Here is a 16,293-nt window from a genome sequence, read left to right as displayed (position 1 = left end):
GCTCCCTGCAGGCGGCATGCTTAAAAATCCAACCGAGATGTGTCCTCCTTGGAGGAGGAGCTTCCTCCTGCCTGACGCTCTGAGGCCTGGGAGCAGCGCCCAGGGGCTGGCAAGCATCTGCTCCCGAGGACAGCTGTGTGGTGTGGGCCCCTCTCCGAATGGTGGGATCTGAGCCCACATGCAGGAGGGGCCCCTTGATGGCCTTGTTTTGACCCCTCCTTGGGAAAGAAAGATTCACTCTTCACATCTCACGGGTGGGGAAACTGAGGCCCACAAGCACTCTGTGCCGTGCCCAAGTTAATCAGCAAGTCAGGTAGTGGCAGAGTTCCACCTGGGGGACTGAGAACCCTGCTTCCCAGGTCAGAGACTTCCGTAGCTGTGTGACCTTGGGCAAGTACCTTAACATCTCTAAGCTTCATCTATACCTTGGGACATGGCTAACAGGAGTTAAGTTACAGGGCTGTTGGGATGAATCGGTGGATAATTCGCAATCTGGTTTGCAAAGAACCTGGCATAAAACAGGTGTTCAATAAATGTCATTATTATTATTATTGAGGCACATGACAGTCTTTAATTCTGCATCCTCTGCCTGCTCTGTGGTGAGCCTGGATGTGATTCAGCAGTACAGCCCCTCTCCAAGCTCAGCGGGACCAGAGGCAGGGAAGGGTTAAGGCAGAGGTAGGGGATGGCAGAGGGGTGGAGCACTGGGGTACCACATCTCGCTCCTGATCCTGACACCCTCTGTGACCTTGGACCAGTCCCTCTCTTTCTCTCCCTGTGTCCTCAGGCTCTTTGTTCTTGATGCATCCAAATGATGGTGCTGTCTGCTTGTGTGCTGCAGTGAGAACCCACCCTGGAGGAGGCCAGGAGCACCTGAAACCACATGTCCCCCTGGAAGACAGAGGCTCTCCCCACCACCCTGGGAGCAGCCTGGCAGGAAACCCCCAGGGGGTTGAAGAGCCCAGAGCTGCCCAGTGTGGCCAACTGGGTGGCCTCTGCCTTACCCCTGCAGGAGTCCTCCCACACCCTCCTCCCCTGCTAACCAGGGAGTGCGCCCCTCCTGCCCCCCTACTCTGCTCTCCCTCTGGAGATGGCTTGGCTTCTCAAAAGCAGGGCCCATCAGGGTGGAGGCGGCATGTGTCAGCTGGTATTCAGGCTCTGGTTGTGCGCTCAAATCGCTCCCCCTCCCCATCTCCCCAAATCCACCCACCCACCTCTTTACCCACTGCTTGGGGCCTTCTGGGCGGCAGCACTTCACCGAGGGAGTCAGAGCAGCAGCCTTGAGCCCTTGGCTGTTGGGGTGGGCGGACTGACTCACTTGGTCCCCTCCCTGGTGCCGATGGGGCAGCCCCCACGCCCATGGGGCGCTGGCACCCGGTCGGCCCCTGGGTTTCAGAAAAGGAAGCTGCAGCCCCGCCGCGCCTGACCCGAGCTGGCTGAGGATGCGCTCTGCGCGCGGGGACCCGCTGGCCCCCGGGCCGGGAGGAGATGTTTAGACAGCGACCCCCCAGAGCAGGCTCGCTCCCGCGGCCGCCTGCTGGGGCCATCCTGGCCGCGGGCCCGCCGGGACGCCCCTGCTCGCGGCGCCCCTCCCGGGGCCGTGGCGCGTCCCCCGAGTCTCGCAGTATTTCCTTCCTGCACCTTTAAGACCGTTGCTCCGTGGTGGGATGGTGTGTTCAAGCCACACAGAGGAAGTTACGCAGCCCGGATCAGACCGAGAGATAAAAGCCCCGATGGTGATCGTGAGTGATGGCAGGAGGATTTAGCCTCGGCATTAACTTGGAGCGGAGTGCAGGGGGGCAGTGAAGCGCCCCGCCATCTGGCCCGCACCGCGCAGGGGATGCCCCGGCGCCCCGACGAGCAGCTGCGAAGCCCACCCGGGCCGGGGGCAGCCCGCCGCCCGAGCGCGGGTCCTCTGCGAGCCGCCCAGGGGGACCAAAAAGTTTGCACTTGTTAGCGGCGACCTCCCGCTCGGCCAGGGCGGGCGATGCTGGAGGCGCGGGCGGCCCCCTCCCCCGGCCCGCGTCTCCGGGACGGCTGCGGGCGGCCCCCCCGGCGGCCGGAGGGCTCCCCAGCTCCACTCTGACGGCCACAGCGGCGGCGGCCACAGCGGCGGCGGGAGCGGCGCGGGGAAGGAGCACCGGCTCGCAGCCCTCCGCCCTCGCCCCCACCCAGCGCCAGCCGGAGGGGAGGCGGAGCGCCATAGGGTGGCGGTCCTCGGCCTCCCGGGTCTCCGCTCCGGGAAGCTGCTCCGAGCCGGGGTAAGGCGGGCGGGGAGCGCCCGGGAGCCCGCGGGGGGAGAGCTGCTGCAGCTTCGCCAGCCTGGTTTCATTTTAAAGGGCTTCGGTGACCATGCAGGCTTTCCCGGGCCCAGGAGCCGCTACAGCAGCCCAGCCAGCAACGGCTCGGATGCAAAAGTTGTTTGGTAGCGGCTGCTACTAGCGGAGGACTGGAGCCGCGGGAGAGGGGTGTGTGAGTGTGCATTTGTAGCAGCATCTTAAAGGAGTAGCTCGTCTTCCTGGCTGGCTGTTCCCCACCGGGGTCTCTTTCCATCGTGTGTGTGTGGTGAGGGTGGGTGTCGTTAGAATGCCTGGATGTGTTTGTAAAGAGGAAATTAACCCTTCTCTCGCGCCGCTACCCCACTCCAATTTCATTACCACCGTCCAGAGCCCCCGCCCCACCCCCTTCCCCTTTCTCCGAAAACTGGGTATGGGTGAGCTGCACAGAGAAACTCTTCGCCATGCAGGACTGGAAACTTCTGTCTGTGCCACGGAGGGGTGGACTCACGGAGGAGGGGGGCATGCAGGGGCTGGCTTGGGGACGCTGTGGAGGCGAACCTCCAACTGGGTGGCACACAGATGGGGGAGCAGAAGCGACAGGAAAGCGGGAAGAGGACCGGGGGGCTCGCGGGTCGCCGCTGCGGGAGTAAGTTGTCTGCCTGAGCAGGGGGCGGCGGCAGGGGAACGGGTGCAACTAATTTGTGGCGCTTCGCTCGGTGTCTTCTAATTAAGGGAGGCTGCGCCCAATGAGGGGACACCCTCGGTGCCGACCTGGCCTTCATTAAAAGCTTGATTATTCATTGTTCCCATGGCTTCACTCAACTTCGGTGGACAAAAAGCAGCTGCGGGATCACACGGCACGTCCAAGTGCTGTGCACGCCGCGTGCAGCCCACCCGAAGCGCGGACTCGCGCGGACTCACCCGGACCCCATCGGCGGGCGCCACGGAGGGCTGACGCGCCCCGGCCCCAGCAGCCCAGCCGCGGCCTCTTCCTCGCGCCGCACCCCCTCCGCACTCAACTTTTCGGGGCTCCTCAGTCGCAGAGAGGGTCCTGGGGTCGTCGGGAGCCAGAGGAGGCTCCTGTTCCCGGGCCGGGGCACCGGGGCCTCCGGAACCCGGACGCTCGCTGAGCCGGCGGTGAGCGGGGCACCTACTGGACCCGGCCCGGCCCGGGGCGGGGGGGGGGCAGGTGACCCCGACCGGCTCCCCCTTTCTTCCCAGCACCACCCCCTGAAGGCAGTTTCACCCTCTTCGGCAGCCCGCGCTGGGAACGGAGAGGGAACCTCGGAGTGGGCCTGGTCCTGGGAGAAGCCCCCAGGTCCCCCTCCGGTGACCCCGGAGCTCCGCGCCCACGCGGCAAGTTTCCCACGAGGCGAGGGCGCAGCCGGCAAGTCCGGGAGGAGCCAGCTCCGAGAGGCGCTAATTCAATAAGACAGAGAAACCGGAGTTCAGAAATCCTGGTAAAATCTAATTTTCGGGTTTTTAATACCCTGGCTATCAGCCCCCCTCGGCTCCTGAGGACTCTTAAAAGAAAATAAAGCGCATCGATTCCATTTGTTTCGGGGAGCTGCAGTTTCTTAATAATATCAGGTGGAGATTTATTTTCCGAGGAGAAAACGATCCACCGGGATACAACCTCTTACTCTGAAATTTCCCTGCTGGCTTCTCCCTTCCGCTTTCCGCCTCCTGATTCCGGGGACTGTGGCGTCTCTCCGCCCCTCCCTTTTTTTCTTTTTGGCAAAAACCGACTGTAATATCCGCGTGCTGAGTTCACAATTCCTCCACGGTGGCAGCAACGCCCAGTTGATTGACTAGTTGTAAACGCATTCATTACCCCCGCCCCCGGCAGATTTTGTTGTCGTCTGCCCCATTTTCGGGGACTGCGTGGCGTTTAAGCCAACAGAACCGCAATCGGTTTGCGAGTGGCCCCGCGCGCCGCTGGCCCGGGCCTCCCGGCCTCCGGGCCTCGCTGCCTCCCCACGCCGGCGGGTCCAGCGCCGGCCCACCCGGAGCCGCCGAGCAGCGGAGCAGCCGCCGGTCTTGCAGATGAAGGAAGCCCGCAGCCCGGCGCCCCGGGACCCCCTGCCGTCAGGAGCGCCCTACCTGTTAGTGAACAGTTGGGACTCCGCGGCTGGAAGAATTAATTAGGGACCTGCCGTTTTTTCTGAGCGGCACAAAGCTCGCTTGGGTAAAAGCATCCAAACCTTTGCAGGCCGAGCTATTTTATTTTTACTACATTTTCTCGGGTTGTAAAAATAGTCGCCAGGCGGGTTCTTTCTGAGAGTTTTCTAGCCAGGAGCGCATTCAAGGCCCGGCAGACTCTATAACAGGTTTGTCTTTAAACAGCCAGAGGTGAGACATGAAAATGTGGTCCCCTTGCCCCTCATCCATCTCCATCAACAGAGCTTCAGCCAGAGAGAGGGGCAGGGGCCGCCTTAATTCAGATTTATGACCAGGGCCTGGAGCTGGGGGCACTGGCTTCTCCTGGAGGAGGTGCTGAGTCCTCAGCCCCCTTGGGACAGTGTCCACCCTTCCAGTCTGTCATTTGGGGCACAAGTGTTTTTGTGTCTGGGTGGAGAATGGGTTTCATGGAACGGAGCTGACTGTTCAGGGACCCTCTGCGTACAGTGGCTGGAGGGGATGTGAGTGAGAGGCAGGCTGGTCAGCACCCATGCTGTGGCGGTTAGGGAATTTAGATGCAATAATTATGGGCATGATAACCAGAATAATTAGTAACGGCGCTTCTGCTGTGACTCATTGCAGTAACCTTTGCCCTGTTGGCTAGTATTTTTGGTCAGGATCCCGCACTGGCTGGACTCAAGTTCTCCTGGTGATGTGTCACGTGTCTGAGAACATACAATATTACTGGACTCGTGGTTTTCACAATATAACATTCGTATGAGTCGTATCTATTTGGGCTTTTAAATGATTACCAGTAGGTTAAAATAGTAAAGCAATACTCATAATAGTGGTCTGTTTATAAACATGCCCTCTAAGGATGATTGCAAAATGATGGCCTTGATCAGAAAATCTAAATGACAAATTATTGTCACTTCTGTTGAAGTCTTCAACATCCCTAGCGTCTTAGAGTTAAAAATGGAACTCACCACTGCAGAATTTGGAGAGCTGTTTATCAGCCCCTGGTTCCTAACCGTTGGCCCACTCAGGGACCAGTTTACCTGTACCTGTGTGCAAGGTCCCATCGGCACCTGTGGTTACAGTCGCATCTCTGCTTTGATGTTTGGACTAGTCAGTCATGGTGTTTTGAAGCAACCATTCAATCTTGGCTACTGCGGATGTTTTAGAGAGTCGCTGACCCCAAGCAGGGGCACTTGTGCTGGCCTAACACCCCCATTAAGTGAGGAGAAAATGCATCACCTTTTTAATAATGTGCCCGGTTTTCAAATGTGCAACTCCAATAGTGGTAAAAATAACCCAGTTTCCTCCGGAGACCTTGCTAACGCAGCCTTGTTTTTTGCACATTTTGCCAGAGAGCTTTTGTTCTTCTACGTCCTTATCGCCCCTTCTCTTTTTAATTTGTTGCAGGTGTTGTTGCTAATGAGCTCTCCTCCCCTCTTACAATGAAAGACAAGCCAGACCCTGGGTACCTGCATGGATTGAGCTGAAGTCCCAGAAACTTCATAATAAGTTGCCAATGGCTACCAGCCAAGGTCAGCTGGCCTCCATTAGTGCCTGTCCCCACCAAGACAGAGCCAAATAAGCTTCTCCCCAGTCAACACCTCAGTAGCTTTTTTATGTTCTAGTCCAGCCCACAACTGTTGTCACTTTAAACCCATATGAAAAGAAATCTCTTTTATTGGTCTGAACCGCCAAGTCCAGCCCCATCGAGGGACCATGTTTCCAGCCCGCAGGTCCACCTTCTGATTTTATTTTATCTTCACAACACAGGCCAGAGGGTTGTTGTGCAGTAGTGCTGAGCACATCACACATGAAGGGCCCTTGAAAGACCAGGATTGATTGGGAGGACAACAATTAAAGGCAATCGGATCCAGCCCCATGCCACCTCCCCGCGGAGTTCCTCCCTATCCCATTTCCATCCACTGTCACAATCGGAGAGCCTGCCTGAGTTGACCAGATTCGCCTCTGGGAGAGTGTGCTGCCAAGGTTAGGAGGACACCGAGTTATGGGCAACTTCTTGATCTGCCCAGCAGCAGTCTGAGAAACGCTGGCTCTGAGTTTTCCATCTTGGCCTGGTGGGAAAAACAAGTTCCTCGCTGCGCCTCGGCCGCGCTCGAGTCCCTGGGACAGCCGGCCTCGCCGCCTGGTAGATGTAGCATTTCCATGCTGAGGCCCGAGTCCCGCCTGACCCAGCCGCTGCCTCTCCACGGCCTCTCTGGGCCGCACCCCCGAGGACCGCACAGCCATGCTCGCCCTGCTGGCTCTCCTCCTGCACTGCCTCCCGCTGGCCTCCGGGGACTATGACATCTGCAAATCCTGGGTGACCTCGGACGAGGGCCCCACCTGGGAGTTCTACGCCTGCCAACCCAAAGTAATGCACCTGAAAGACTACGTCAAGGTGAAGGTGGAGCCCTCGGGCATCACGTGTGGAGACCCCCCTGAGAGATTCTGCTCCCATGTAAGTCAGCCCACCGCTGCTGTTTGCTCGGGCCGATGGGAGGGGGTCTGGGACAGACTGGGGTGGGGGAGCAAAGTGGGAGGACCGAGGTGCAAGACCGACTTGCCTGCATTTTGGATTGGGACCGCGTCTCTGTGCCACCATGGAAATGTGCCAAAGCAGAGACCACCCTGAGGACCCTGGGGTCATGTGACATTACTCTCTGGGGTGGGGGAATCCTTGGCCAGTGGTCCACTAGATCCTTTTCTCTGGGGAAGATCGTAGTTGTCACAGTTCCAGCCTGGCAGATAAGCCCCGCCTCCCAGATAAGCCCCGCCTCTCTTGTAGGAAGTCAGCATTCTGCAGGAGTGAGCGAGGTACTCTTGCAACACTACGCTCTGACCTCCCTCTGCTCACCCTTTCTGCCTCACCTGATCCAATCCAGCAAGCAGTGTTGCCAGGCCAGGGTATGCCACGCACCGAGTTGGCATTTCACCATGGGAGGTGTGATGGAAGTTCAGAGGTATTCATAAGGGAGGAAGGAGAGGGTCAGACCAGGATGGACAGTGTGCCTGGTGCCTTTCCAGTTCCATCCCTACGTGCCACGGGGCCCTTCAGTACTCAAGTGATATCAACAACAACAACAATAATGGCAGGGATCATTCATGGGAACTCCTGAGTGCCTGGGCTAAGAGCTTGATAGATGCCATCCATCTCAGCTCAGCCAAGTTGATTCTGTGTTGTCTAAAGTAGGAATTGTAGGGGATGGCTCTGGACCAGTGGTATTTCTGGGCCCCTGTTTCCTCATCTGTGAAATGGGCACACTAATAGCACACACTCATAGGTCGTTGTAAGGAGTAAGAGAGCTAATTCATGTGTGTAAAATGCTCAGAATGGGCCTGGCACAGAGCAAGCACCCCTTAGATGTTAGCTGTTGTCATTCCCATCATACAGATGGAGAAATTGAGACCCAAAGGCACACACCAGGAAGGGGTGAAGCTGTGATTTAGGTGTCTGGCCCCAAAATCACTGAGCTAAAGTGCCTGCCCAGAGGTGCCTTCCCCGCTGGGCATTGTTCTGGAGGCCCAGTGCCTGGCAGGAGGCTGGGCAGGGCAGCCAGGCAGCAGGAGCTTACAGGAGGGGCTCAGTGTCATCTGTGGGGTGTCTGCTGCCTCCGTGTCCTTGGGGGAACCTCCAGGTCCCTGGGTTTATGGCTGACCTGAGCTGGTGCCCTACCAGGCTCCTGAGGAGGCCTCAGTCCCATGGGACACTTCGATCCTATCACAGGGCAGTCAGCCCAGGAAGGCAGGTCCCTGCTTGGTTGTGCAGCAGTCAGGAGCTGTCACTGTGGGTAGCGGCTGGGCTAGGGAGAGGGACAGAGGGAGGGCTGGGAGCTGGCGCTGGGTAGTCCATGGGGATCATTGCACTGGGGACCTCGGAGCGCCACTGGCTCAGAGACAGACAAGGAGGCTGCCTGGAGGTCAGGGCAAGGCCGGGGGGAGCCCAGCTCTGAGTCCGCATCTCGGGCTGGCTGCCCACCCACTCAGCCCGTGTGAGGACTTCTGTGAAAACTCCCTGGGCAGAGTCAACTCCTGCCTCTCGTATTAGAGTCCTGACTATATTTCTTCTCTTAAATATTAATCATTTCCTTAATGTGCTGAGGGAGGGGTAAGGGGCAGAGCCGCTACATCATCATTCGCTGGACCACTTCTGGCCAAGGACTGGAGGAGTGGAGATGACCATCACATGTGGGCCCAAGGCCCTCTCCTGCCCGAAGCTGGCTCGGATGACCTTGGCCCTGGACCTCCACCCTCACACAGAGAGCCCAGTGCAGCTGCCACGGTGGGCTGGTCACCCCCACAGTCCTGATGCCAACCAGCCTGAGCCCAGGCAGGTGTCCTTGAGCCCTGGGCTTGGGAAGAGGCTTTTGATCCCTCCTTCTTTCTCCTGGGAAGACAGGTGAGGCAGGGGAGGAAGGAGCAATCTCCAACATCCCCTCATAGGTGGGCCCCCAATGTCTCGGCACCTGTCTGATGGACTTAAATATTTCATTACAGGCTGCCATCCGCTCTGTCTTTGATTACAATGTGCAGCTGACAAGGCTGGGGATGCAGCCTTCCTTGGGCGGGGGCTGGCTTCTGCAGGGAGGAGGGGGTCACACCCAGGCGGATCCCAACCCCCACACCAGTTTATTGCAGTCTCTCCTGAGCAGGTCCCGCGTGTGTCTCATTTGAGTGTCTCCAGGGCGCTCAGGCAGTGCTGTTCTAATCCCAGTTTAGGGATTAGAAGGTGTTGCCTAAATCCTGCCAAGGTCATTCGGTCTGGAAGGCATGCTGGGAATTTGCCAGCAGGTGGCTTGGCCTCCCTCTCCCAGCTTAGATTTCTTGCTCTGTCACAGTGGGGGTGGGGGTACAGCCTGGTCATGTGTGTTGGGTGCAGTGCTGGCGCATAGTAGGTGCTCAATGTGCGGGAGCGGTTGTGTTGTTGTTGTTGTTATTACGCCCTTGGTGGCGTCCTGCCTCTTTTCTTCGCCTCTCTCCCCTGAGGATGCTCTGCCCTGTATTTTCAGCCTCAGGGCAGCGGGCAGATGAGGAGGCATGCTCAGGCAGCTAACTCCTCCAGCCACAGCAAGTGTTAACCCGCCACCAGGGGGCACCCTAACGGTAGCCAGGCGGCCCACTGCCCCCTTAATCTAGCAATCCCCTGCAGGTCCCTATTTCCAGGGAACCCTCCTGCAGCTGGTGCTGGGCTGTCCCCACAACCACCCAACTGGAGTGCGAGCCCCAGGGCACCCTGAGGGTGCAAGAGGGACCAGGGGGCAGCTGCCTTTTTCAGGGTTCGGGGTGCAGACCCTCTCTCCCCCTAGGCTTGTGTCCTTCAGCAAAGCCACCTGAAAAGTGAATTGTAAATTCCAGCCTGGTGAGGGAGGGGCAGGGGAAGGAAGATAAATGAATAAATAAAAACCTATGGGCCCTAAATGCACAATGAGAATTAATAGGGATGAACTGTCAACCGAGGATTCTTGGGCAAGGGCAACATTTCAGCGAGGGCTGAGCAGAGAGATGCCCCTGCACCCCTTGATTCCCAGGGCCTGCGGAGAGGGCGGCCTGGCGAGGCTGCGGGGCCGAGGCGACGAGGGGATGGCGGTGCCCAGAAAGGGTTTTCAGCCCTTGAGGGCAACTGCCATTCCCGGATCCCTTTGGGAAGGGGGGCAGGGGAGGCAGTGGGCATGAGGAGCATGCTCAGAGAGAGAGGAGACAGCTGCTGTGAAGGAAGGAGGAAGCCCTTTCCTTGTGCCTTTGAGACAAAAGCTAGCCCTTGAGCTTCCGGAGAGAGATGGTGAGGAAGGAGAGGGAGAGGGAGAAAAACGCAGCACCAGCCACAGGCCAGACAGGTGATGTTCACCACAGCCCTACGACTACCCACTTGCTCCCCAAATGTAGTCCTTGGACCAGGAGCAGAGCTGCACCGTGTCAGAAATGCAGAGTACCGGGTCCCGCCCCAGCCCTGCTGAGCGAAGCTGCTCACCAGGGGGTTGATGCAGGCAGGGCGTGGTCTGAGAAGCACCGCTTCCCCAGTCGATCAAGGTCGCCCACTGTCCACCCCAGGGCGCCTCTGCAGGGCGGGGGAGTCACTGCTGAGGGAGAAAGACAGGAGCAGGAAGAGTGCAGTGGTCTGGGCAGAGAGGGGGCGGAGACGGGTAGAAGGTTCCTGAGAGAGGAGGCACGCTGTCCCAGCACGAGCCCTGGGCCTGGACCCTGAAGACCTGAGCTCGCACGCTGGCTTTGCCACTCTACTCGGGCTTGGTGATCTGAGGCAAGTTTGTAAACTCCCTGAGCCTCAGTTTCCCCATCTGTAATGGGAGATGATGGTGGCTGCCGTGCCTACCCACCAGCTTGGATGGACATGTAACGCTGGGTTGAAGGGACGTCAGCACACAGGTGTCTGGGTCGTGGCAGGTGGGTCGTGGCAGGTGTGCAAGCACATCCTGAAGCACACGCCTCCCTCCAGCCCTGCTTTCCTTTCTCCGTGCCTCCGTTTACCCAGATGCAGCGAGTGCCCCCCCATCACTCCCCCAGGGGGTCTGCCCAGCTGATTAATGCAGATGGCAGGTGGGCCCTGGAGTCCTCAAGCCCTCCCCAGCATGACATTGAACACCATGTGCAGAATCGAGGTCCCAGGTGCCCCACCTCCTGCCAGACCTCCGTGCTCAGAAGATGTTTCCACCCGCCCGCCCCCTGGCTAGGGCCCCACACCCCCAGAGGAGAGCGTGGGGACACCCCCACCGGCCTTCCTCCTCTCTGTAGCACCTCTCACGTCGGTAGACTGAGGACTGACCTCACACAGGCACAGTAGTGATGGGAAAATGACATACTCTTGAAAATGCAAGTTAGCAACAAGAGAAACAACAGATGTTAGAGACAAAGGTGAGGGCCCGTCTCTCCTGCCAGCCACCCCAACACTGCCCCTCCTTGCCTGTGCCCAGCCTGTGCCCTTTGCCTGCAATGCCTTCCTTTGCTTCCTTTATCTCTGAGGCTTTCCCTGACACCCTAGCCCAGGTGAGTTAGACCATCCCCATCTGGGCACATCCCTGTCACTGTGCTCACTGACGTGGCCTGTCGGTTAAGAGCTCAGGCCCTAGGGACAGAGAGATAGGCGTTGGCATCCTGTACTGTGTGGCCTTTGGCATGAGGCTAACCTCTCTGAGACTTATTTCCTTAAATCGGAGCTATTCATAAAATGCACGTATGGGACTGTCATGAGCACAGCGCCTGGCACTTAGTAGATGCACAGTTGATGCTAGTGATTACACTCCTGATGTGTGCTTCCTGGGACTGTGGGCTCTTCAAAAGCAGGGTTTAGCTTCCATCCCTCGCTCTCGGCTCTCAGTGCTCAGTAAGTAGTCACTGAACGAATGGATGGGAGGGTAGCAGGACAGTGTGAGCCAGGAAGGCTTCCTGGAGGAGGAGAGGTCAGAGCTCAGTCTTGCAGGAAGAACTAGGGATTTGATCAGGACAGAGGAGGCACCGAACGCCTCTGCTTCTCTCCGTAAGAGTCCCCATTCTGTGGGATTCGCGATCAGATGACACCAGGTCTGCACAGCTCTGTCCTTAAGCAGGAAGTGACTTTGGAACCCGAGCTTCACCCAGCACTTAGTTAGAGCTGCTCAATCTCTCGAAACGCTGGAGGCAGGACTCAGCCTCAGGCAGAAATAATTCCGCTCTCACCTTGTTGTACAGTGAGGTCAACTTCCTGGGAGCAGACGGGGGATAGGATGGGGCAGTGCAGCTGGAGTGTGGGGAGAAGGGCCTGGAGGGGACGTCTTTCCAAAGACAGCCAGAGACTTAGAGATTCTAGAACTTTCCAGTTCACATATGCCCACCTTCCCCCAGGCTTATCTTCCTGGTTGTCTCTACGTTCCCCAGCCCTGATTCTTTGTATATTTTCATGTTTCTCCTCTATTGCATGTATTGTCACGGTCTGCCTCAAATCCCATGTGTGACGAGGTCGGGGATGGACGATGGACAGGCAGGCAGGCTGCACCCGTGGTGGACGGGGATTTGGGGTTTGGGATGGGGCAGAAGGGCTCATCCTTGTCCTGCCCCTCTGGGTTGTGGCACTTCGGGTAAGTCCCTTGTGGCTCTGAGCCTCAGTTTTGTCACCTGGAAATGGGGTGATCCCAGACACAACCTCGAAGGCAGCTTGTGGGATGAGATGAGACAGGGCGTGTAACGGCCTCAGTGGGGGGCCTGGCACCGAGGAGGTGTTCCACAGGTGAGCTGTTGTTTTCCATCCTGGAATTTAGCCTCAGAGACAAGAGGAGGAGTAAGAGCAGAAAATGCAGGCTGAAGACAGTCCTGTGGGCCGCGTGTTCCACGTGGGGGAGCCATGGGGGCGGGGGCGGTTCAGGGTGGTCTGGGTGGTTGACGGCCTCGAAGGGCTGGGGGCAGTCAGGAGCGATGGTCAGGGCAGGAGGAAGGGCAGGAGCAAAGGCGCAGAGGAGGGACCGGCGACATGAGGGGCATTGTGTGGATGGCGGGGACAAGCCTCTCCACCTACTCAGTTCTCACAGCCTCTCTCCCGGTCCCAGCGCCTGCAGAGGGGGAGGATGTTGCTGTGCCATTTGATGGACGAATAGACTGAGGCTTCCCAAGTCTCCCTAAATGCGTCAACCTTCCTCTGTCTGGCTCTAGGGTCTGGGGGGTTAGGCCAGGGGCGTGGCAGGAGGGAGGGGAGGAGGGAACAGTGAGCAGGCAGAGGCCTGGGGAGTCCTCAGGCATGAAGCCCCGAGCCACGAGGCTGGAACAGAGCTCGGCAGGCTCCGGGGATCAGCCCCAAGCTGCACCCCTTATCCTCACCCACCAGCCACTGCCCCAGGAACAGGGTGGGCGGCAAAGCTCTGTCCCCATCGTGCAGCCCCTGACCCAGGCTCTCCTGGGATGGACCTGGCCGGAGCCTAGAAGGCCCACGAGGATGCCGGGCTTCTTCCCGGAGGGGCCGAGAAAGTGGGAAATGGCAGATGAGGCTGTAACCGGTTCTGTTCAGCTTTTGTTTGCGGGTTCTGATTTGTTTTTCATCAGCAGCAGATTTGCTGAAATATATGAAAATGTGTTTCTAATTCCCCGAACACACGCCAACTGTGGGGGGGAGGGGGCGGCGTGTTAGAGCAGAGTGAGGGCTGGCGGGGAGCCAGGCAGTTCTAGCCCTGGCCGACTCCTTGCTGCTGGGACCCCAGGCCAAGTCCTGTAGCCTCTGTTTCCCCAACTGTGCGACACTGGGTTTGGCTAGATTAACCAGATCCCGGGTGCTTGCCAGATGCACGCTGGGATGTGGGGGAGCCTAGGCTGGGGAGCAGCCTTGCTCACAAACAGACCACACGGGACTCCAGTGCAGAAAGAGGCCTGCTGGTGTGTATCTGACACCCAGCACAGCACTCGGCTTCTGTTTTTCAAGTTCGGTTTCTTTCTTTCTTTTCTTTTTTAAGTCCTCACCCAAGGATATTTTTCCATTTATCTTCAGAGAGAGTGTGAGGAAGAGAGAGAGAGAGAGAGACATCAGTGTGAAAGACACATCGATTTGTTGGCTCCCGCACGACCCCAACCAGGGCCGGGGACCGAACTGCAGCCGAGGTACACAACCTTGACCGGAATCAAACCCGAGACTCCCTGGTCCTCGAGCTGACGCGCTAACCGCGGAGCCAAACCGGCCAGGGCTTACGTTCAATTTCTTTATCATACTATTCTCATAAATGAACATCAAAACAAAGAAAAACAAAGCCAAGCACTTAACAATATAAGGCTATGTCACAAATGAATTATTTTTCACTTTAATTGATGTAGTTTACATACAGCATTGTATTAATTTTAAGTGTTCAACGCAATGATTCGATACATGTGTATATAGCGAAAGGATCACCACATTAAGCTTGTTAGCATCCATCACCACACGTAGTTAAAAAAAAAATTTTTGTGTGGGATGAAGGCATTTAAAATTTTTTTTCTTTAATTTTTAAATTGATGTGAAATTTACATAACAGAAATTAATCACTTAAAATTTTTATTGCTGTAAAATCTATACAGCGTGAAATTGGCCTAATTATTCATTTGATGTGAACAGTGTGGTGGTGTTGAGCACATTCACAGTGCTGTGCAGCCGCTACCTCTGTTCAGTTCCAGAACTTTCCATCAGCTGTCGCTCCCCATTCCTCCTTCCTCCAGCCTTGGCAACCACTTATCTGCTTTCTGTCCATGGATTTGCCTGTTCGAGACATTTCAGATAAGTGGGATCGCACAATGCAAGACTTGGGTCTGGCCCTGGCTGGGTGCTCAGCCGTTAGAGCGTGGGCCCCAGGACCAAAGAATTGTGGGTTCGATTCCAGTCAAGGTCATGTACCTCCTTTGCGGTTCAGTCCCCAGTCCTGGTTGGGGTCGTGCAGGAGGCAACCACTCGATGTGTCTCTCTCACATCGATGTTTCTCTCTCCCTCTCTCTTTGAAGATAAATGGAAAAATATCCTTGGGTGAGGATTTAAAAAAAAAAAGACTTTTGGGTCTGGCTCCTTTCACTTGGCATCTTGTTTTCGAGGTTCATCCGTGCTGTGGCAGGAATCAGCATCCCTTTCCTTTTTTATGGCTGAGTAATATTCCATTGCATTATCTACTACATTTTGTTTATCCATTCACCAGTTGGTGGGCATTTGAGTTGTTTCCACTTTTTTGGCTATTATAAATAATACTGTTATGAACATGTGTGTATGAGTGTTTTTGTGGACATATGTTCTCATTTCTCTTGGGTATATGGCTGGGAGTGGAATTGCTGGGTCATGTGGTCATTTTCATATTTAAGTTTTTGAGGAACTGCCACACTGTTTTCCACGGTGGCTGCACCATGTTCCATCCCCACTGGCACTGCACAAGGGTCCTGGTTTCTCCACATCCTTGCCAACACTTGCTATTTTCTGGTTGTTGTTTTTTTATCCTCACCAGAGGACATTTTTTCCATTTTTTGCTCAGATAGAGTGGGAGGGAGAGAGAGGAGGAGAGAAAGAGAGAGAGAAACATCGACATGAAAGAGACCCATTGAGTGGCTGCCACCCGCACAACCCAACCAGGGCCAGGGACAAACTGCAACCAAGGTGTCTTAGCGGGAACCGAACCCGGGACTCTCTGGACCACAGGCTGACACTCTAACCGCTGAGCCAAACCGGCCAGGGCTCTGGTTTTGGTTTTGATTATGGTTAACCTAGTGGGCGTGTAGGGGTCTCTCACTGCGGCTTTGATTTGCATTTCCCTGATGACGAATGACACTGGGCATCGTGTGCTTACTGGCGATTTGTTTATCTTTGAAGAAATATCTATTCAAGTCCTTTGCCCATTTTTATTTATTTATTTTTAAGATGATCTATTTTTTTTAATTGATTTTAGATAGAAAGGAAGGGAGAGGGAGAGAGAGAGAGAAACACTGATGAGAGAGAACATCAATTGGCCGCCTCCTGCATGCCCCCCACTGGGGATTGAGCCTACAACCTGGGCATGTGTCCTGACCAGGAATTGAAATGGTGACCTCTTGGTGCATGGGTTGATGCTCAACCACTGAGCCACACCAACTGGGCTCCTTTGCCCTTTTTAAATTGAGTTGTTTGTTTTTTGTTGTTGAATTGTACATGTTCTTTATATATTCTGGATGCTAGACACTTGTCAGACATGATTTGAAAACATTTCCCCTTTCTACAGATAAACTTTTACTCTCCGATTGTGTCCTTTGATACAAAAAATTTTATTTTAGTCAAATTTAATTTATTTCTTCCGTTTGTTGTCACATCTAAGAAACCACTGCCAAGTCCAAGGTTATAAATGTTTACCCCTCTGTCTTCTTCTAAGACTGTTATGGCTTTAGGTCTTATATTTAGGTTTTGACCCATTTTGGTGCATTTCTGTAC

General features: G+C 56.0%; 1 protein-coding gene across 4 annotated transcripts in view; it reads left to right on the top strand.

The window, feature by feature from the left end:
• Positions 1 to 2,133: 2,133 nt before the first annotated feature.
• The window catches only part of NTNG2 (netrin G2), a 63,735-nt gene continuing 49,575 nt past the window's right edge, over positions 2,134 to 16,293 (top strand). For 2 of the 4 annotated variants that reach the window (XM_036261257.1, XM_036261254.1), the window contains exons 1-4: positions 3,253 to 3,416; positions 3,538 to 3,739; positions 5,826 to 5,950; positions 6,189 to 6,876. In XM_036261257.1, the coding sequence (XP_036117150.1) occupies positions 6,664 to 6,876 (213 nt within the window). In that variant the 5' untranslated portion in view covers positions 3,253 to 3,416; positions 3,538 to 3,739; positions 5,826 to 5,950; positions 6,189 to 6,663. Of the gene's footprint in view, positions 2,262 to 3,252; positions 3,417 to 3,537; positions 3,740 to 5,825; positions 6,877 to 16,293 lie in introns of those variants that run through there. The other 2 variants (XM_036261256.1, XM_036261255.1) reach the window with 2 other exon arrangements.

This window comes from Molossus molossus, unplaced genomic scaffold, assembly GCF_014108415.1.
Source record: "Molossus molossus isolate mMolMol1 unplaced genomic scaffold, mMolMol1.p scaffold_m16_p_14, whole genome shotgun sequence".
NCBI lineage: Eukaryota > Metazoa > Chordata > Mammalia > Chiroptera > Molossidae > Molossus > Molossus molossus.
The sequence above is the reverse complement of the archived record's forward strand: the minus strand, read 5'-3'. Positions and strand labels throughout refer to the sequence as shown.